Source organism: Danio aesculapii, chromosome 2 (genome assembly GCF_903798145.1).
Source record: "Danio aesculapii chromosome 2, fDanAes4.1, whole genome shotgun sequence".
Taxonomy (NCBI): Eukaryota; Metazoa; Chordata; class Actinopteri; order Cypriniformes; family Danionidae; genus Danio; species Danio aesculapii.
In genome coordinates, this window is record NC_079436.1 from 48,048,770 (window position 1) to 48,071,511 (window position 22,742).

General features: G+C 38.0%; 2 protein-coding genes across 2 annotated transcripts; both read right to left on the bottom strand.

Annotated features, from left to right (window-relative positions):
• Nucleotides 1-1,404: 1,404 nt before the first annotated feature.
• LOC130247776 (E3 ubiquitin/ISG15 ligase TRIM25-like) lies at nucleotides 1,405-5,769 on the bottom strand. The gene is made up of 5 exons (XM_056481237.1): nucleotides 5,154-5,769; nucleotides 3,406-3,501; nucleotides 3,096-3,329; nucleotides 1,887-2,046; nucleotides 1,405-1,766 (listed from the first exon to the last, which is right to left on the bottom strand). The coding sequence occupies exons 1-5, from the start codon at nucleotides 5,745-5,747 to the stop codon at nucleotides 1,615-1,617; spliced, it is 1,236 nt and encodes a 411-aa protein (XP_056337212.1). The 5' UTR covers nucleotides 5,748-5,769; the 3' UTR covers nucleotides 1,405-1,614.
• A 3,478-nt stretch (nucleotides 5,770-9,247) lies between these two features.
• LOC130247787 (tripartite motif-containing protein 16-like protein) lies at nucleotides 9,248-19,911 on the bottom strand. Its single transcript, XM_056481249.1, has 6 exons — nucleotides 19,280-19,911; nucleotides 18,029-18,124; nucleotides 17,703-17,936; nucleotides 13,828-13,987; nucleotides 13,586-13,645; nucleotides 9,248-10,530 (listed from the first exon to the last, which is right to left on the bottom strand). The coding sequence occupies exons 1-6, from the start codon at nucleotides 19,871-19,873 to the stop codon at nucleotides 10,001-10,003; spliced, it is 1,674 nt and encodes a 557-aa protein (XP_056337224.1). The 5' UTR covers nucleotides 19,874-19,911; the 3' UTR covers nucleotides 9,248-10,000.
• Nucleotides 19,912-22,742: the final 2,831 nt, after the last annotated feature.

Consider the following 22,742-nt stretch of genomic DNA (forward strand, 5'->3'; position numbering starts at 1 on the left):
GAATACTGCATGCTCGGCGCAGACAGTGTTTCTTCTGGATGTCCTCTATGGCTCAGCAACAGAGTAGCTTCTATACCAGACTGTGACGCAGTTGGTCAGGATGCTTTCTATTGTGCAGTGGTAGAAGTTCACCAAGATAGCTGATGAAAGCTGGTTCTTCTTAAGTTGCCTTAAGTAAAATAGGCGCTGGTGAGCCTTCTTGACCAGGCTGGAGGTGTTGGTGGTCCAGAAAAGGTCCTTTGAGATGTGGGTCCCCAGGAACTTGAAGGATGAGGCAGGCTCAACGGTCTCCCATTAATGTGGATGGGATCCTGTGAGCCTGTTCATCCCTTTCTGAAGTCCTCAATGAGCTCCTTGGTCTTGTTGGTGTTAAGGAGCAGATTATTGTCGGTGCACCAAGTGGCCAGATGCTGTATCTCCTCCCTGTAGGCAGTCTCATCATTGTTACTGATTAGACCAATCACTGTGGTGTCATCTGCAAATGTGATGACGGTGTTGGATCTGTTCACAGGCCTACAGTTGATGGTAAAAAGGGAGTAGAGGAAGGGGCTCAGCACAGAGCCCTGTGGTACACCACCACCACCGCTGGCCACACTTTGATGGTCCTCACTGATGGCTTCACACGGTTAATGCGGGGTGAGTACTTGGGGGTGAGGAACAAAGAAAGGTGATCTGATTGACCCAGGGGGGGGGGGGGGGGTCACAGCGTATGCTTCAGCCATGTTTATGTAAACATGGTCTAAGGTTTTGTTTCCCCTTGTGTGGCAGAAAATGTTTTGATTGAGTTTGGGGAGCACTGTCTTTAAGTTTGAGTGATTAAAATCCCCTGCAACAATAAAAGCAGCCTCCGGGTGAGCAGTCTGTTGTTTGCTGATGGCTGCATGAAGTTCATTCATAGCAAGCTTGGCATCAGCATCGGGAGGAATATAGCAGCAGTTATAATGGTGGAGGTGAACTCTTTTGGCAAATAGAACAGTCTACATTTAACCATTAGAAATTCCAGGTTAACAGAGCAATGTCTCCCAACAATGACAGAATTTGTGCACCAAGCTTTGTTAATATAAATGCATAATCCTCTGCCTCTGGTCTTACCGGAGTCATCTGCCGTTCTGTCTGCTCAGAATGTGTGGTGCTCAGTTAAAGATACAGCGTTGTTGAATTAAACAGTCGCTGATAGTCAATGACTTACATTGTCAATTAATGCACCCCCCCCCCATTGTAGCTATATAACGGTGTGTGTGTGTGTGTGTGTGTGTGTGCGTGTGTGTGTGTGTGTGTGTGTGTGTGTGTGTGTGTGTGTGTGTGTGTGTGTGTGTGTGTGTGTGTGTGTGTGTGCAGACCCCAAAATATTTCAGACATTCATTGAACAAGGCACAGGTGAAATTAAACAATGAAGGTGTTTTTTATTGACTTTGGTGTAAAACAAAGAGTAAACAAATCAAATGTCCAACTTATGTGTACTATGTATAGATGCATGCTGAAGGAGTTTTGAGATCAGTTACATTTGATTATTAATGTAATTGTGTAAGCCTACTCAATGATACCAGGATGTATAAAACATTTACATCGTTTATTATTATCTTTCATTGATTTTAGTGTGACGGGTTGTTTAATTTAGGTTGTCTTCCAATTTTGAAAATCAGCTATGGCTTTTGAAAGAGCTTCAATGCTTCTGCTGCTGGGTTTACGACTGAGAATGCTTAGATGGGAGAAAACAACTACATTATCCATATCAGGGTAAAGAGGGTTCTCCGCTGGCTGTTTCACTTAAAAAGAGAGAGAAAGAGAAACATATAATTAATGTATTTTCTCTAATCAATAATTAAACATATACCTTTTGATTTGATCTTACATGATTCTGAAGGAAAACTATTACTATTTTTTACCTTTGTCAGATATCTTTTCCATCTCCTCTTTGCATAAAGCTTCCAGTTGTTCTTTGAGATGAGAGACGGAAATTCTCACATCATCAAAAGAGGGGAGAGAGCTGACAGCAATGCTCGATACATCTGTAGATTCAGCAGGCGAAGGGAGAGACTGGAGAGTCTATAAATAAATAAATAAATAATAATAATAATCGAAAAATTGTATGCATTCTGCTCATACAACAACCGGTATAATAATCCAATTCATACTGTTCAGATTTTTACAGTCGCATTTAATTTGAAAGTATAGGACAGAGTTTTCTTTTCACACATATTTCACTCATCGCAAACTAACAGTAAGTGAGGCATGGTTAAGAATATTGTGGTTGAAGCCATCAAACTGACGTCAAGCAGCAGGACCGCCACTCAAAACAAAGAAACAAATGATCAAACTTTGATTCAAATAAACTTTTTTTACGTGATTTGTCAGGACACTTCTGTCTTGTTTATTATTAGAGTCTGGACACTTCTTTTGTCTTGTCTTGTACGTTTTACTTGTCTTTTGTATTGAATGTGCAGTCTCGGATGTGTTTGAGCTGTGCATTCTCTTGTCTTTGTTGCTGACGTGCAATCTTGGCCAGATTTGGGCAATTTGGTTTCACATATGTGAGCACACTTATTGCATGCTTGTGTCTTGCGTTCAGTCTTGTGTCTTGTGTTGGCTGTTGGGGATTAAGATCAACAGTTAAAATAAAAGTCTGAGTTGTCAGAAGAAGACTCAGAGTCGGAGATTCCATAAAAATTAGGAAAATTTACTAAAGATAGTTTGTGCCAGCAGGGGGCGCTCAACCTGTGGTCTGTGTGAGTCCTTATGCCCCGGTAAAAGTGAAGGGGACACTACACTGTCAGTGAGCGCCGTCTTTCGGATGAGATGTTAAACTGAGGCCCTGACTCTCTGTGGTCACTAAAAATCCCATGGCACTTCTCTAAAGAGTAGGGGTGTAACCCCTGTGTCCTGGCCAAAAGTCCCTCAATCGGCCCTTACCCATCATGGCCTCCTAATCATCCCCATCCACCAAATTGGCTCTATCGTTGTCTCTTCACTCCACCAATAGCTGGTGTGTGGTGAGCGCACTGGCGTCGTTGTCCTGTGGCTGCCATCGCATCATCCAAGTGGATGCTGCACACTGGTGGTGGTGGTGTGAAGAGACTCCCCTCATGTTAGGTTACCTGTAGGAAGAAGATGTGATCATCTGAGTCTAAACGCTGCTCCAGCTCAGTGTTTCTCCTCTTCAAATCTTCAATCTCCTGCTCCAGTTTCCTCAAGAGTCCTTCAGATCGACTCACTTCAGTCTTTTCTCGATCTCTGATCATCTGTATGACCTCAGATCGTCTTCTCTCAATGGACTGGATGAGTTCAGTAAAGATCCTCTCACTGTCCACCACTGCTGTCTGTGCAGAGCTCTGGTGGAGAAAACAGATAATCAGACCAAGCTGAATGTGTTCTTTAAGTTGCTTGTCTCCTTCTCTCTTCACTCACCTTGTGGGTCTCCACAGCCTCTTTCAGTTCCTTAAGCTTTTTCTTTTTCTCCTGGATTGACTGCTGGAACATTCTCTGTGTCTCCTCCAAACTTTTCTGTATTTAAAAGCAGACTAACTGTTAAACTCAAAAATATTTTAACATATACAGTTGAAGTCAGAATTATTAGAATTATTTATTAATTATTAAAAAAAATAAAAAATTCCCAAATGATGTTTAACAAGGACATTTTCACAGTATTCATTCATTTATTTCCTTTTTGGCTTAGTCCCTTTACTAATGCAGGGTCACCACAGCGGAATGAACCACCAACTTATCCTGCACGATTTTTATGCAGCGGATGCCCTTCCAGCTGCAACCCATCACTGGGAAACATCCATGCACACTCATTCACACACATGCACTACGGTGAGTTTTAGCATACCCAATTCACCTGTACCGCATGTCTTTGGACTTGTGAGGGAAACTGGAGCACCCGGAGGAAACCCACACGAACATGGGGAGAAGAACATGCAAACTCCACACAGAAATACCAACTGACCCAGCCGAGGCTTGAACCGGTGACCTTCTTGCTGTGAAGCGAACGTGCTACCCACTGCACCACCGTGTCGCCCAATTTTCACAGTATGTCTGATAATATTTTTTCTTCTGGAGAAAGTCTTATTTGTTTTATTTCGGCTAGAATAAAAGCAGTTTTTTATTTTTTTTAAAACATTTTTAGGTCAAAATTATTAGTTCCTTTAAGCTATTTTTTTTAATCATCTATAGAACAAACCATCATTATACAATAACTTGCATAATTACCCTAACCTGCCTAGTTAACCTAATTAACCTAGTTAAGCCTTTAAATGTCACTTTAAGCTGTATAGAAGTGTCTTGAAAAATATCTAGTCAAATATTATTTACTGGGCGATGCAGTGGCGCAATAGTTAGTGCTGTCGCCTCACAGCAAGAAGGTCGCTGGTTCGAGCCTCGGCTGGCTCAGTTGGCGTTTCTGTGTGGAGTTTGCATGTTCTCCCTGCGTTCGCGTGGGTTTCCTCCAGGTGCTCCGGTTTCCCGACAGTCCAAAGACATGCGGTACAGGTGAATTGTGTAGGCTAAATTGTCCGTAGTGTATGAGTGTGTGAATAAGTGTGTATGTGTTTCCCAGTGATGGGTTTCAGCTGGAAGGGCATCTGCTGCATAAAGCAAATGCTGGATAAGTTGGTGGTTCATTCCGCTGTGGCGACCCCAGATTAATAAAGGGACTAAGCCGAAAAGAAAATGAATGAATGAATATTATTTACTGTCATCATGGCAAAGATAAAATAAATCAGTTATTAGAGATGAGTTATTAAAACTATTATGTTTAGAAATGTGTTGAAGAAATCTTCTCTCCGTTAAACAGAAATTGGGGAAAAAAATAAACAGGGGGGCTAATAATTCTGACTTCAACTGTATTTTCAGAATATTTTGCTCATCTTAAAAGCAGAATCATCAAATGGAGTTAATTCACAGATTTGTATAGTTCTTGATCTGATGTTAACCCATATTTTAAACATTCAGCATTTAATGTTTCATTTTATTACTAATAAATAAACACTAAATAATGATTTTTTAAAAATATGCTTTAACATCAGATTATTGATACAAATATACAATACAGAATATATAAATATATGAATACAGTTAGATCTTTTTGTTTCGACTGTTGTTTTATTATAATGGTTGATTGTCAAAAAAATTGAAATAAGACATCACAGGCCAACCTGTTTCTCTGTCCTCTCCACCACGGCTGCTACAGTGTCATGGTTTCTGTGTTCATCCATCGTGCACAAATAGCAGATACAGCACTGATCAGTACGACAGAAGATTTCTAGTTGTTTATTATGCTTAGAGCAGATCATCTGCTTCAGTTGTCCAGTAGCTTCAGTCATTTTGTGTCTGCCCGAGTGAAACTCCTCATGACGCTCAAAGTGAGTCTGACAGTAAGATTCCAGACACACCAGACAGGATATCACAGCTTTATATTTTCTCCCAGAGCAAACATCACACTCCACATCTCCAGGTCCAGCGTAAGAGAGAGCAGCTTTTTGAAGGGTTGTCGTCTTCAGTTTCTCCACCATTTCAGCAAACACCACATTCTTGTTTAAAGCTGGTCTTTGAGTGAAGGTCTGTCTGCACTGAGGGCAGCTGTAAACTCTCCTCTGCTCATCTTGACTCCAGCAGTCAGTAATGCAGTTCATACAGTAACTGTGTCCACAGGGGATGGTCACTGGGTCCTTCAGGAGATCCAGACAGACTGAACAGCTGAACTGCTCTTTAGCCCAAGAAACACTGCCTTCCGCCATGTTATTGTGCATACAAACAGAAACTCTTTATCAACACTTAGGTTTCACTTTCTCTGAAACAAGAGGCTGAAATCATTTCCTGCTATTTAAAAGACGTGTGCAAAAAATGGTTTGTTGAGAATGACGAATCTTCGTCCAATAGGTGTCAGTGTCAAGCTGAAGATAAAGGTAATTTATTTGCTGTGACTTTTTCCTGCACATTGGAGGCTTAGACAAAATTATGGGAAAAATGTTACGCAAAACATCTGAACTATGTCATAGAGTAGAGGTAGAGTAACCATATGAATGATTGAAACGGCATTATTAAAGTACTAACTGTTATATCGGGTGGCTTGGTTAGCATTGTCACCTCATCCAAGGTCGGTGGTTAGAGTCCCGGTTGGGCCAGTTGGCATATCTGTGTGTAGTTTGCATAATCTCCCTGTGTTGGCGTGGGTTTCCTCCGGGTGCTCTGTTTTCCCCCACAATCCAAAGACATGCGCCATAGGTGAATTGAATAATCTAAATTGTCGAGTAGAGTACAATTGTAGAGTATGAGTGTGAATGTGTTTCACTTTCCAAGTACTGAATTACGGCTGGAAGGGCATCTGCTGCATAAAACATATGCTGGAATAGTTGGCGGTTCATTCCACTGTGGAGACCACTGATGAATAAGGGACTAAGCCAAAGGAAAGTTAATGAATAAGTGTTTTATTTAATAGCCTTTTTCTTGATAATTCTCTTCAACTCAATCATTATTCAGTTGTGTTCCTTCAATCCAGTCTCACAATGGCTACTTGATTTCACTTGTCAAAAGTTATACAGTAGTAGGTCCACACAGAACATGTGCCTGCACAAATCCGCAGATTTCCACAGATGTTTGAGCCCATCATTCAATCTATTTATTTACTTAAGTAATTGTGTGTATATATCAGTTATATTGCTCAGTTTTTATATTAATTTCAGTGATATTATCGAATGGGCGGCATGGTGGTGCAGTGGGTAGTGCTGTCCCCTCACAGCAAGAAGGTTGCTAGTTCGAGTCACAGCTGGGTCAGCTGGCATTTCTGTGTGGAGTTTGCATGTTCTCCCACAGTCTAAAGGTATGCGCTATAGGTGAATCGGGTAAGCTAAATTGTCTGTAGTGTATGTGTGTATGTCCTGGTCCTCCAAGTTGGGGGTTGAGCGTTGGGCTAACAACCCACCTCATAAAAATGAGATGTTATGAAACACCAATGTGGTGTGACTAAATATCAACTTGGATATAGACGGCCCTAGGAGTAAGTAACTAATATTATTTAATTAAATGCTTGGAAAATGTATGTAGAATAAAAGTAATATTGTAAAATAATATTTTCTGGCTTTTAGTGGATATATTATATAAGTCAATTGAGTCAAACATGGCCTTTTAGCTTAAAAAAGCTCTAAAAACAATGTTTTATTATAATAATAAAACATTGTAATAATAGACAACATTGCCAAAATGAAAAGTTACATAATTAATTCAATATTCAAAGTAATGACACCATATTTCTCTCAATTCATTGTTCAATTCATTCAATGTAACCTTCTTTACTTAAAAAACAGAAAATGTCTGAATAACAAAAATAATAATACAATATAAATATTACAAAAATTACAGTTACTCTGACATAATTCTTTAATTCTTAGTGGAATTATTCAACAATATATATTTGTATGTATTGTCAATCTGAAAAAATACAATTACTCTGCTTCTCTGAATTGATTTATACAGAACCGTTGTATTTATTTACAGTATTTAGGTCAAGTACATTATAAGTTACTGTAATTAAAATAACGTAAAAATGATAATAACCCCTTACTTTTTTCCTCAGTGATTAAGTAATTACTTTTTAAGTAAAAGGGCAGCTATGGTGAAAAATCTACTTTTCAAGCTGTTTGGACAGACATGTGTGTAGGTATAGTGTATAGACCGTCATATTGGGCTGATATAAACATACCAAGTGCTTTTTTTTTAATTTAACAACATAAACACGGTGGACCAATTGAAGCGTTTTTTAGATCGACTGCAACTTACTTCGACTGACGTAGGAGTGCGGTCTCCCCGCCCACCAATATTGAATGACAGGCGTGCATTACCATATCCTCAGTTTGTTGGTTCACGTCCGCCATTTTCTGCGTGTGCGTCAAAGCGATGTCACTAAATGAACACCCTTGCTCTATTTTAAAATGTAAGGCTCATTGGGCTCAACACAAGATCAACATTCACCACATGAACGCTCTAATCGGAATTATTGTTTGTAACTTTAGGTAACGTTAGGTTTGCAAACATGTGTACTTGTTTTCATTGTGGCTACCTTATACTTCAGCTGTTTGCATTTCTCGCAGTCACAGAAGCTTCCTGTCATCTTAACTAGGTGCAGCTGGAAAGTGCGAGCGCGTTGCCTCACGCGCGCATCCCTTCAATGGAAATAAAATAACAAATTTGCCTGCAAGTTGCACACCAGAAGCACCAGTCTGCGATGCATTTGAGAATTCTAAACATAGGTTTCTATCAGGGTAACATTACACACAATGGCGCTTCAAGTCGGCAGCTGTCCGCGGCGCCCAGCCACGATTCAGGACACTTCATATTTCTGCCGCGCCACAAAGCGCCATCTGAATAGATTCATTTTAAATAACATCCGAATGTGCGAGTCTGGTGTGCCGTGTCGCGGCTCTGAGCGGCGCATCCGGTGCCTCAGTCAAAGTTATTCAGTGTGCATGGTTATTAGTCTTGGTGTACAAGCTCTGAACTTTAAACTAGCACACAGTTGGCTGTAAAACTGTACAAAGACACAAATGATTTTGTACTCTCTGCTTGGTCTGTGTCCGACTCGTACATGTACAACTGAATGCTGATCATCTCACCCTTCTTGCTTCTCTCTGTCTGTCTGTCTGTTGCCAAACACAGAGCGGGGGAGCTCTTGGCTCAGCCCCCTGTTACGTTGGGCGGGAAGCCGAAACTAATTTACATGTGAAGCAACACACCCCTAAAACAGCGAGCTGTGTACACACCCCCAAAATAACACTTTTTAACACATTATAATAAAACAATCTGAATTGTGTTTTTAACTGAACCTAAACTGGCACACTCAGAAGAACTATAATATTAATATTAAACCTTAAAAAAGGGGTAAACTATGTGCCCTTTAAGTAAATACACCCAACATGGATTTATGATGACAATATGATGTCTTGTTTCTGAGAGACAGTTGAGCTAAAGTTTATATTTATTTGAAAGTCTGTGTGAACTGGAAGTTTCTGATTCTTTTATTACAGTATGTTGATGTACGTCCAGCTGAAACAGAATATTGAGTAGGGGCAGGGCTTACTATTTACTGCATCATCAACCCCTGATAGCAAATAGTAAGAGGGGTGTGGTTATGAATATTACGGTAGTAGCATCAAACTGACATTAACAGAGAAGGACCACCACTCCAAATGCAGAAGCAAATAGTCAGAATTTAATTAAAGTTTACCAAAACAAACTTTTTCTTTCAGTGGATCAACATGCATAGATTATTTGTTTACCTAAAAATAGCTATATGCACCAGCAAAATTCATTCATTCATTTTCCTTCGACTTTATTTATCAGGGGTTGCCACAGTGGAATGAACCGCCAGTTATTCCAGCATATGTTTTACGCAGCGGATGCCCTTTGCAACTCAAGACTGGGAAAAGCCTATGCAGTCTCACATACGCCAATTTTCATTCACTCATTTACCTTCCGCTTAGTTCCTTTATTCATCTGGGGTCGCCACAGTGGAATGACCCGCCAACTTATCCAGCATATGTTTTACACAGCAGATGCACTTCCAGCTGCAACCCAGTACTGGGAAACACCAGTACACTCTTACATTCACACACGCATTCATACATTATGGCCAATTTAGTTCATTCAATTCCCCTATAGCGCATGTCTTTGGACTGTGGGGGAAACCGGAGCACCCGGAGGAAACCCATGCCAACACAGGGAGAACATGCAAACTCCACACATAAATGCCAACTGGCCCAGCTGGGACTCAAACCAGCAACCTTCTTGCTGTGCTAACCACTGAGACACCGTATCGCCACTATTGGCAATTTTGTTTACCCAATTCACTTATACCACATGTCTTTCGACAGTGCTAACCCCTGAGCCACCATGCCGCCCTCACTAGCAAAATAAACATTGTAAATTTTGGTTTCACACTGACATAAAAAAATGCAGTGTGGCTTTAATATTGAACCACAAACCAAAAAAACAACAGCTAAATCTCGACCTACTCTTTTACATTACATAGTTTCACTTTTGATCCGTAAACCGCAAACCCAGGATAGAGCGGTTGAGTGAATGTGGTCTGGACTCTATGGATGAGGCTCATTTTTGTGTGAGAAACACTGAAGAAGGACAGAATTCCTGCTCTGTGATCCACATACACTCCTATTCTGGAGGAGCTCATTGATACACAGAGTTTAGTCTTTATGTCGTTATGCAAAAATAAGTGGCTGGATTGAGAACACTGCAATCTCCAGGACTCATTAGTATGTCCAAATGAACAATGTTTAGTTTCTCCCTTCCTGCTGATGCTCTTATATGACACTGATATTGAGACGCCATCAGTCCACTCCACCTCCCAGTAACAGCGTCCACACACACTCTCTTTGCACAACACCTGAGGCCAGGTATCAAATCTGTCCGGATGATCAGGATATGGATGCATTGTTGCAGTGAAAGACGCCACTCTGTTCTCATCAGAGAGATGAAGCTGTTTATGTGCAGTGTCTGAATCCAGAGTGAGCTTACAGGAATCTGAGAGAGATGAAAATACATAAATGTTTAGCTTTTTAATTCAACTTGCGCATCTCAGTTTGCATTTGCACATTGGTCAAGTCTAAGTTTGTACGTTTTGAAGCTCTGTTTTAGTAAGTAATGTTTTAAGAGTTCACACTTAGATATTGCTTGACGCTATTAGCAGGTTTGACATGCTGTCCCGGGAGAAAACCCTGAGCTTGGAGATAATTGGGTATATGCACACAGACATAGGCGGAGCGTGTGTAAGGCTGGGGAGGGCTTAGCCTCCCCCTGACCAGAGACCACAGAGATAGCAGCAAAGAAAAAAATGCATTGAAAACATGTAAGGGTGTAAGGCGTAATATGAATGTAATTTAATGTTGATGATTAACACAACACTTTAGCTATTGTAAGTTTGTCAATCAAATTTAAAGTTCCCCTCCACAAAAAATTAAACTATCCAACCCCACACGTTGCACTGATGAGTGCTGTTTAATATAGAGTTAGCAGCTGCTCTGAAAACCAAACCAAAATTACTGGCCACCTGACTATTCTGATTTGCTGGTCAAGGACATCAGTAATAAAACGACAAATGAGTATTAATAGAGAGGTATAATAAAATATTATTCTGGTTTAATTTGTTTTTTTAGCATTAAATTGGTAGTTTCATTGTAACGTAGTCTAGCCTATAGCGTAGTAATCCTGTTTAGGCAATCGTTTGGAGTTTTACATTTTAAAGGTCTAATATTAATTGTTGAATTACAAGTTCGGTTTTCGATTGGCCTCGTGAAAAAGAGAATGATTTCGTATTCTCAGGGCTGGCGCGTCCAGAGGCGACCTAGGCAAATTTTCAGCTTTATTACTTCTGTCTTCAGAGTAACACGATCCTTCAGAAATCACTGTAATATTATTATTATTGTTTTAATTTTTATTATTATTATAATAATTATTATTATTATTACTGGTAATAGTAATAAAAGCAACTAGGAGTAATAATTTCATTTGAAACTGCATACAGTAAGTAATAAATAAATATTTAATAAGTATTTAACTATTTTTATATATTTAATAAATGCCGTCTTGATGAACAGAATAATTTTAATTAGATTTTTAAATAAAAGTAATAGTAATAAAAATAAATAAACTGATCTCAATCTTTTGACCGGTAGTGTAGATCAGTGGGAGAGTTTAATAAAATAATTTAATGTGCGTGTTGAATATAATAGACATTTGTTGATAGTCGGTGCTTTTGTTGAAACCTCTTCTTGGTCGGTCGCAAATCTTTTTAAATGCATTAAAGGGCAGCGCATATATTAGCCTTACCCTGGAGTTTGTTCACCCTCCACCTATGCACACACACTTTTCATTTCAGTCAGCCAGCCTCAGGGCTTCTGGTCAATTGTCATCCCATACAAAATCGCTGCGTTTAAGATCTGATTTCTTTCAAAACAGTGATCTTCACTGCCTGGCTTAGATACAATACAAAAGTGGGTATCAGACCAAACAAGAAGCTCTGCTTTAAATTATATTGTCTTAAAAATATGGAAATTAATTTTACCCCAGTATTTTCAATAGAGTTTCTGTGCTAGCCTGCTGCTAATGACGCCACCTGCATTTCAACTGTTTTTCGTCTCTTTTTACACTTTAACAACCAAATAGATGCTTAAGTCTATTTAACTGATTGTATTTGAATTATATTACAACATCGATGCTGTAAAAGGAACCTTATGAAACTGAAAATAGTCACATATATCTTTCAACGGAAGTTCATCATTAGCTGAAAAAACCCTAGCTGTGCATATAGCCCAGTGAGCCCAGGTCTCCCGCCTGGTCAATTAGTATGTAAGGGGTGTCCGAGATTAGGTAGGTATCGAGAGCTTCCCTGGTAAAGGAGGAGATGGGGTGAAAGGGGGGATTCTTCCAAAATGAAGATAAGGCAATAGGGTGAAATCTGTCTATTTATTATAGGCTTGGATTAGGGCTGTGCAATTTGGTTATTAGAAATGTTGGTGAACCGCCTATAATTAGAAATGTCAATCAGTTATTAGAAATGAGTTATTAAAACTATTATGTTTAGAAATGTGTTGGAAAAAAATCAATAACTAAGATAAAAGATATGCTATTGTAATTTTTTCTTTGCATTTTATTTAATCTATGTATAAAATTCCAATGTATCTACCTTTAAGTTAAATGCAGAAGTAAATTTATTTCACTCATTCATTCATTTTCTTTTCGGCTTAGTCCCTTTATTAATCCGGGGTCGCCACAGCGGAATGAACCGCCAACTTATAGAGCACATGTTTTTACGCAGCGGATACCCTTCCAGCCGTAACCCATTTCTGGGAAACACCCATACACACTCACTCACACTCATACACTACGGACAATTTAGCCTACCCAATTCACCTGTACCGCATGAGTTTGGACTGTGGGGGAAACCGGAGCACCCGGAGGAAACCCACTCGAATGCAGGGAGAACATGCAAACTCCACACAGAAACGCCAACTGACCCAGTCGAGGCTCGAACCAGCGACTTTCTTGCTGTGAGGCGACAGCACTACCTACTGCGCCACTGCATCGCCAGTAAATTTATTTAAATAAATATATTGTAACCCCCTTTATATATTTTTATTATTATTATTCTCTCTCGCCAGGGATGGGTGGTGGGGTGGGGTAATAATAGAAAAAGCAGTTGGTTGCTATCCTTGTCTATAACTATGTATGCTAGATTATTTCTAACCTTTCAATAAAAATTTCATCACAAACAAATGGTTGCTTCGATTATCCTATACAAAAATATTACTTTTGTGTGTGTTTATACTTGTTTTTATATGCCGGAGGGGGCTTAAACCTGAACGAACCACACACTAAATCACACAAGTTTAAGTATTTTAAAAATGTAAAAGTATTGATTGTTTCCTGTGAGGGTTGGGTTTAGGGGAATAAAATATACAGTCTATATAATAGAAACATCATTATATATATGAAGAGTTCACACCAGGATCTCAAACCAGTGTGTTTGTGTGTGTGTGTGTGTGTGTGTGTGTGTGTGTGTGTGTCTACATTGACTTACATTGTAGAAACTCCTCCCTTGTCTTGGGTTCATTGTTGGAAATAATGTTGATGTATGTTACTAAAAAATAAATGCATATAATGAGAATACTCACTCACTCACGCACTCTCTTTTTGGCTTACTCCCCGGTTTAACAGGGATTGCCACAGCGGAATGAACCGCCTATAATGAGAAAATGATTTTCCACATAAAAATGTTAAAATATGTGAGTTTTACTGAAAGTAACTTATATTTCACTTTACCTTGACCAGATATCTGCTCTGTTGTCTGTTTGCAGAGCTGCTCCAGTTTTTGCTTCATATTACAGACAGATTTTCTCATATCATCATAAGGATGGACAGAACTGATGGTTGGCCTGCGGACGCCTGCAGATTTCAGGGATTCGGAGAGTGACTGGAAACTCTAGAGAGAAGAAATATACAGAAATATTAAAGATCCAAAACACTGCATTAAATTTCATTGTTAATTTGAACATTTATTTTAGCCCAGCAATTTAAATGGAATGAATGAAGTCCTGTGGAAAGCGATCACAGATAGTGTGATACAAAAAACTCTGCACTTCAATCATCGTCTGGTTCGGCTCAGCTGCCAAAACTGTCCTCCGTAGACTACAGCGAATAGTCCGGACTGCTGAACGAATCACTGGCACTACCCTTCCTACACTTCACGAACTGTACTCTTCCAGAGTGAGTAAAAGGGCTCGCAAAATCACTCTGGATCCCTCGCACCCAGCACACTACCTGTTCGAACTGTTACCGTCTGGTCGGCGCTTCAGAGCACCAAGCACAAAAACAGCCAGACACAGGAAAAGTTTCTTTCCTCAGACCATCTACCTCATGAACAGTTAAATATTCATCTACTGTGCAATAAACGTGCAATACTTTCTCATACGCACTTGTACACGCACTTGTTAATGTTTATCGTCTTTTTTTCTCAGATTTATTTTGTGTTGTCACTTGTCACTTTACGTACACTGGAAGCTTCTGTAGCCAAAACAAATTCCTTGTGTGTGTGTGAGGCACACTTGGCAATAAAACTGATTCTGATTCTGATACAGTCGGAATGTACGTTTCAAAAGACAATTAAAATTATTACAGGTACTCGCAAATACAAATTTAGCTAATACAGTGCATCCGGAAATTATTCCTAGCGCTTCACTTTTTCCCCATTTTTTTAATGTTACAGCCTTATTCCAAAATGGATTAAATTCATTTATTTCCTTAAAATTCTACACACAATACCCCATAATGACAATGTGAAAAAAGATTTTTTTGAAATTGTTGCAAATTTATTAAAAATAAAAAAACCTGAAAAATCGCATGTACAGAAGTATTCCCAGCCTTTGCTCAATACTTTGTTGATGCACCCTTGGCAGTAATTACACCCTCAAGTCTTTTTGAATATGATGCCACAAGCTTGGCCCACCTGTCTTTGGGAATTTTGTCCATTCCTCTTTGCAGTACTTGTACTTAGTGCTTTGGGTCATTGTCCCACTGGAAGACATACTTGTCAACATTGGGATGTGAAAATAAGGGATATGCCATAAAAAATAAGGGATATGCCACCATAATAAGGGACCCCTTATTAGTAATTTACCCCCCCACTCCTCTTTAAAAAAAATCCCCAAATTACTAAATATGTTCATTTGGAGCTGTTTCATTGTAAATTAACTGTTAAATGGTCGTTAATATGTTTTTATTATTATTATTTACAAAAGGAAATTAAATGGTATACATTAGCAGCAAATACATTAGCAAACAGTTCAGCTTTTTAAAATTAAAAGCTATTATAATGAAATTTAAGCTATCAAATCTCATTAGCCGTTTCTTCACTGTATAACTGACACATTCTGATTAAAGAGCAACGAATGAATCTCTTATTTATTTAGATTTTTTTTCTTTTCATTACATTAAATAACAGGTGTCACTTTAAAAATGCACACATCAAACGTTATAATGAAAGCTTTCGATTGCTTTCCTAACTTTTTAAGCTCATTTAGGACAAATTAGTTGTGTTTGAAAAAACCACGAAGATCAACATCTTTAGATATTATTATTATTATTAATTATGTGTATATGTCTGTTCAAACACGCACCCAAAGCCCAGACTTTTACTCCGCTTCAAATCGTGTGTACAGAATCCGTTCAGGAAACAGCGTTTATTTATCACTATTGACCGCATCAGCTGACAGTCATGCACCACTATATGACTGTTTTAAGGATTGCATATGAAGGGGAGATGGCACCTGTAATGAAAGGAAAGGGGATCTCACCATAAACAAAGCGAAAGCTCAGAACAGACTCATATTTAAGAGCAAGGGGCGGCCCCTGGTGGTTCGGGTTGCGTATAGGGAGGCTCGGCTCTTTAATGTTTATTTGCCACTCTTCAGAGAAAGACTGAAAATACGGGAGACACATGGGAAAATACTTTTACGGGATGATAGCGGGATAGAACTGTAAAATACGGGAGAATTTTTCGAGAGGAACGGAAGGGTTGACAGGTATGCTGGAAGATGAACCGTCGCCCTAGTCTGAGGTCAAGAGCACTCTGAAGCAGGTTTTCATTCAGGATGTCTCTGTACATTGCTGCATTCATCTTTCCCTCTATCCTGACTAATCTTCCAGTTCCTGCTGCTGAAAAACATCCCCACAGTATGATGCTGCCACCACCATGCTTCACTATAGGGATGTTATAAGCCTGGTGATGAGCGGTGCCTGGTTTTCTCCAAACGTAACGCCTGGCATTCACTCCAAAGAGTTCAATTTTAGTCTCATCAGACCAGAGAGTTTTGTTTCTTATGGTCTGAGAGTCTTTCAGATGCCTTTTGGTAAATTCCAGGTGGGGAGAGGCTTCTGTCTGGCCACTCTACCATACAGGCCTGATTGGTGGATTGCTGCACAGATGGTTGTCCTTCTGTAAGGTTCTCCTCTCTCCACAGAAGAATGCTGGAGCTCAGACAGAGTGACCATCGAGTTATTGATCACCTCCCTCTAAGGCCCTTCTCCCCTGATCACTCAGCTTAGATGGCCGGCCAGCTTTAGCAAGAGTCCTGGTGGTTCCAAACATCTTCCACTTATGGATGATTGAGCCCGCTGTGCTCATTGGAACTTTAAGAGCAGCAGAAATTTTTCTGTAACCTTCCTCAGCCTTGTGCCTCGAGACAATCCTATCTCAGGATAGGTCTACAGAAAATTCCTTTGTCATCATGCTTGGTTTGTGCTTTGGCATGCACTGTCAACCCTGGGACCTTATATAGACAGGTGTATGCCTTTTCAAATCATGTCCAATCAACTGAATTTACCACAGGTGAACTCAAATTAAGCTGCTGAAACATCTCAAGAATGATCAGTGGAAACAATGTACTTGAGCTCAATTCAGAGCTTCACGGCAAAGGCTGTGAATACTGATGTACATGTGATTTTTCAGCTTTTTTATTTTTAATAAATTTGCAACAATTTCAAAAACAATTTCACATTGTCATTCTGGGGTATTGCACGTAGAATTTTGAAGAAATAAATTAATTTAATCCATTTTGGAATAAGGCTGTAACATAAAAAAATGTGGAAAAAGTGAAGCGCTATGAACACTTTCCAGATGCACTGTAGATTGCCTTTTTTAGTATATGATTGCCTTCTTGGCTTAGAAGATTTAGAAAAAAAGAATAGATATTACTAAAAATTAAAACCAGCACAACAAATAATGCTGCTAAACGTTTTTGGGGTTTTATTGCACTCAGAATCAGAACTTCCCTGTATCTGAAACTTTTATTTTGGTTGATGTGCATCCAACTGAAACAGAATATTAAGTTGGGGCAGGACTCTCTTTTTGTGCATCTTTTCCTAGTAGGAAGCTACAAGTAAATGGGGCATGGTTAAGAATATTGTGGCTGAAGCTGTCAAACTGATATCAACATTAAACGACACACACGGAAGCAATGCAAATGCATTAACTTTTTCAAATGCATTAACTTGCACAGATCAATTGTTTACTTGATTAATTGTTTAACTAAACAATAACAATGTGTGCAACCATACATTATACATTATCAATTTACATGGACAAATTTAGGAAATCCCTCTCTAAAGACAGGTCTTGTGACTACTTTTCTGTTTGCTACCTGTAGGAAAAGTATGTGATCATCAGTGTGTGAAAGCTGCTCCAGCTCAGTGTTTCTCTTTTTCTGGTCTTCAATCTCCTGCTCCAGTTTCTTCAGGAGTCCTTCAGCTCGACTCACTTCAGTCTTTTCTCGATCTCTGATCATCTGTGTGACCTCAGATCGTCTTCTCTCAATGGACTGGATGAGTTCAGTAAAGATCCTCTCACTGTCCTCCACTGCTGTCTGTGCAGAGCTCTGTTAATACACAAAAACAATCAGTTCATCAATGCGCTTCAGTGAACCTGGAAAATGCAGACCAACACTGCAAAGGTTAGTCTGACTCTCACCTTGTGATTTTTAATATCCTCTCTGAGCTTCAGATTCTCCTTCTGCCTTTCTTGGTTTTTCTTGTGGCATTTTCCTTGTATTTCTCCAACCTGTTTCTGAGGCATGAAAAAATTGTATATATTCGAAAGAATGATCAATTATGATCAATTTACTTGAAAGATTTCTAGATAGCACAGATGTAGATGAGTCTGTATCTTTGTTTCCATCAAAAGATGCATATTAAACTTAATCGCAAATCTGGATTATTGCATAAAACATTTGTAAATAAAGCACCTTTTCCATCCAATGAGTCAAAGAGAACTAAACCATCACTTCCTGATAAACTGACACCAGATATCAAAAAGAAACATGAAAACTGGTGTGTTAGAAGCCACTCTGGGCCTTTTTTCTCATGGATTAAATTACTTGTGCCTTGAAATGCAAAGAAAGCACATAGGCTTTTGGAGTCACAGAACTGCTCTTAGGTCAAGAAAGTTCAGAGGGTAATAATACTGAACCACTCTGATTATGTACTTTGGCTGAGGGCTTTTAGAATGACCAAGAAATTACCCATTAATGCTGACCCACCATGGCTATTTTTGTTGTCAGATGATCTGTTAAAACTAAATCACATTACTTTTTTGATGTGCATGCTGTAATATATTTGGTAAATGTGTTTCCATTGTAGTATATGCAGATTTTTCTTATCAGATCAAAAGTTTATTCTACTCAGTTGTGCGCATAAGTTTAAGCACATTATTTAAAATTGTATGCACATCTTGGCATTTCTATTAAGCATTGTTATGTGATATACATACCAAAATGCACATAAAAATAGGTGCACTGTAAAACCCAACAATCAACTTTATCAAATGAAATGAGTGTGGTTAACTCAAAATTTACTGAAAGTGAATTCTCATTTGAAGAGTGTTGAAGGTAATGAGTTAATTAAATACCTCATTACTTCAACTTAAATGGAGTAAGTTCACAGTACTTATATAGATTAGGTTTTTTAACTCAAACGGTGTTCTTAAATGGTTTGAGTTGCCTTAACTTACTGGATTTTACAGTACTCAACTGGTTTGAGTTATCTTCATTTATCGGGTTTACTGTGCTTAAATTGCTTTGTTTACTCAAATGGATTTAGTTCACAGTACTCATTAGGATTAGTTTGTGGACTTAAATGGTTTGTTGCTATCGGTTTTCTTAAACGGTTTGATTTACCTTAACTTTTTGGGTTTTACAGTGTGGATGGAACTTAAATGGCATACCTGTTTCTCAGCCCTCTCTGCTTCAGCTGAAACACTGTCGTGATTTTTGTGTTCCTCCATCACACACATTAAACATACACACTTCTGGTCAGTCCGACAGTAAACCTCCAGCAGTCGGTCATGTTTAGAGCAGATCATCTCCTGCATTCGTCCAGTGGCATCAGTCACTTTGTGTCGTTTCTTTGAGCGAGATTCTTCATGACACTCAAAATGACTTTCACAGTAAGATTCGAGACACAACAGACAGGACTTGACAGCTTTGCGTTTTCTCCCAGTACAAACATCACACTCCACATCTCCACGTCCAGCGTAACTGGTAACAGGATCAACTCTTTGGGCTCTTCTTGTCATCTTTGCTTTCTGCACCATTTCTGCCAGCATCACATTCTTGTTTAAAGCAGGTCTTGGAGTGAAGGTTTGTCTGCACTGAGGGCAGCTGTAAACTCTCCTCTGCTCATCTTGATTCCAGCAGTCAGTAATGCAGCTCATACAGTAACTGTGTCCACAGGGGATGGTCACTGGGTCCTTCAGGAGATCCAGACACACTGAACAGCTGAACCTGTCCCGAATCCACCTACTATTGAATTCTGCCATTTCACTACACGTGCACTCGGATTCAATAAAATAATCACTATGTTTCGCTTTCGTTTTCTCTGAAGGAGATATTTCCGGCCACTATAGGGAACATCCACTAGGTGTCAGTCTAATAGGCTCATTATTTTAAAAACCCAAAGGCAGTTAGTGTTTAGTTTGTTTTGTGCAGAATATGGCAGACATTTTTACCCAGATAATGATTTTCACCGTACATTTCAGAACAATTGGTGTATTCATGGTTCATTCATTAATTTTTTTCGGCTTAGTCCCTTTATTAATCAGGGGACACCACAGCGGAATGAACCGCCAACTTATCCACCATAAATTTTACGCAGCGGATGCCCTTCCAGCTGCAACCCAGTACTGGGAAACACCCATACACTCACATTCGAACACACTCACTACAGCCAATTTATTTACTCAATTGTGAGGGAAACCGTTACCGGAGCACCTGGAGGAAACCCACTTGGGAAGAACATGTAAACTCCATATCCAACATTTATCTCTATTATAATTTGTAAGAGTTGGACATTTGATTATGATTGGTTAACTAAGACAGCAGCACCCTACTGTAAAACCATTAAAAATCAGAAACTGTTTTTTAAATAAGATTCTTATTATTATTTGTCTTTCTGCTAACCAAAATACTTATAAATGGTTACAAATAATTACAGAAAGCATTTGAAACAATTTGGATGATGTTTTGTTTACTTTTTTATTCAATTTTTAGACAAGAGAAAATCAGCCCAATGTCACTTTAGCTTTTGAAATTTAGTTTACTCTTGTCTTTATTTTGTTAGGCTTTATCAAGCACCTGCCTTTAAGGTTTTCTTAGATGTGCGAACACTGATTTCTGTCTTAACATTATTTTTTAAAAACAGTGTTTTTTATTGCATAACCATCAGGAACAATCATACAACACAATAGAAAATATGAAAAAACTAAAATAACAATGGTAAAAAACAAAACACAAAGATAAATAAATAAAAATAAATTAGTTTAATTACACAAAGCATAGTGTACAGCATTTCTACATCCAATGGTTTTAGAAAAATTAACTGGGAAATAAAAAAGTGTCAAAATAATTTATACAAATCTCAGATTTTTTGCTTTTCAACAATTTCACAGTAGAAGTAAAGAAGTCAAACTCGATACGAAATAACTGTTAATGTGGGAGAGGATTTAGCTAATTTCTGTTTATGTATGTAACATTTTGCCAATAAAATAAAGAGATAAACAATAATTTGTTTTCATAATAAAAAAGAATATCTTTTAATGTAAAATAATAACTAAGTTTTGTCTTTTTAAAAATATATTTGGCTAGGTCCTTCCAGAAATTGTTTACAATGTTGCATTCAAAAAATAAATGACAAAGGCTCTCTTTATCTACATAGCAGAAACCACAGATATCCTCCATTTTAATGTTCTTTGATAAAAAACTATTTTACTGGGTAAATTGTAGTATTTTAAAATTAATTATATTATTAGTAGTGTATTTGAAGGGAGTTAACCAGGCTCTTTTCCAATTAATAGTAACTATAATAGAGTTCCAGAAAAATTTGCCTCTAGGAGTAATTTTATTTTGCTTCTGAAAAATATTACGAAAATGATTGTTAGTACATTTTTCATTAGTCAACTCAACACCTTTTAAATGTAATTTTGGGTTTACAATTATTATTTTAACAAGTTGAATTTTTTTTTTTAATTCCTTAAAGATCATACAGAAAGAAACAAGTAACCAATCATAGAAACATCTTAATCAACTAGGAAGTCCAAATAGCAGCATCCACGAAAAAAATAAAAATAAAATAATAATAATAATAATAATTAAATACAAATAAATATAAATAAATCACAAAATACAATGCAATATAATACAAGGGGGTTAATCATCAAAAGAGGTCTTAAACAGGCTACATAGTTTAAGGGCTTTTTTATGTCTCATAAGCTTTAAAGAATTGAAGAAGACTATTAAATCTTTGCGGAAAAGTAAAAAAGTGGGAGGGGGGGTGGAGGGGTTATTAAAAAATCTGCAATTATGAATGAAATAATTTGCCACCGTCACAATATTGTTAACCAAAAATTCCAGATCAGAATTCTGACAAAAAGATAAATATTTTATAGTTTGAAATCAAAATCAGGTATTACATATTTTAATCTTAACCAAACAGAAATGTCATCCCATAACTTTTTTGAAAATTTGCATAAATAAAACGTATGTTCCAATGACTCTATGTCTGCTTCACAAAACGTACATACGTTACAATCCATATTAAATCTATACCTGAGGAACTCATTACAAGGATAAATATCGTTAATAATTTTAAACTAAATTTCTTTTGTCTTTGGTAGAAGTGGAAAAGAGAGAAATCTTGTTCGAATTTGAACCACCTTGTCTTCAGGAAAATCCGGTCTCTTCTTAACTTTATAAGGGAAAAGCTGTGTATTTACTAACATTCTTAAAGTCTTATTATTACAGCTCTGCCCAGTAAAATTAATACCAGAAATAATAAGACTGCCCAATCTAGGTATCACAAAATAACCCAATTCTCCTTTGATCAGCTGAACCAAACCACCAGGAATAGCTTTCAACAAAGACATAACGTATACAATTTCTGAGTGTAAATAATATGATATTTTTCACAAAAATCAACATTACTGAGGAAAATTTCAACCCCATCCAAAATTTGTATAATAGACCAAACCCCTTTGTCCATCCACTCCTGAAAAAAACACAGATTTCCTCTTAATAAGTATATACTTATTATTACACAAAGAACAACTATGTGGCGAAGTTGAATAATTTTTACAGGGATAGATTTAAAAAAAAACTGGTTTTCGCGTTACAACAGTGATGACGTACTTCCGA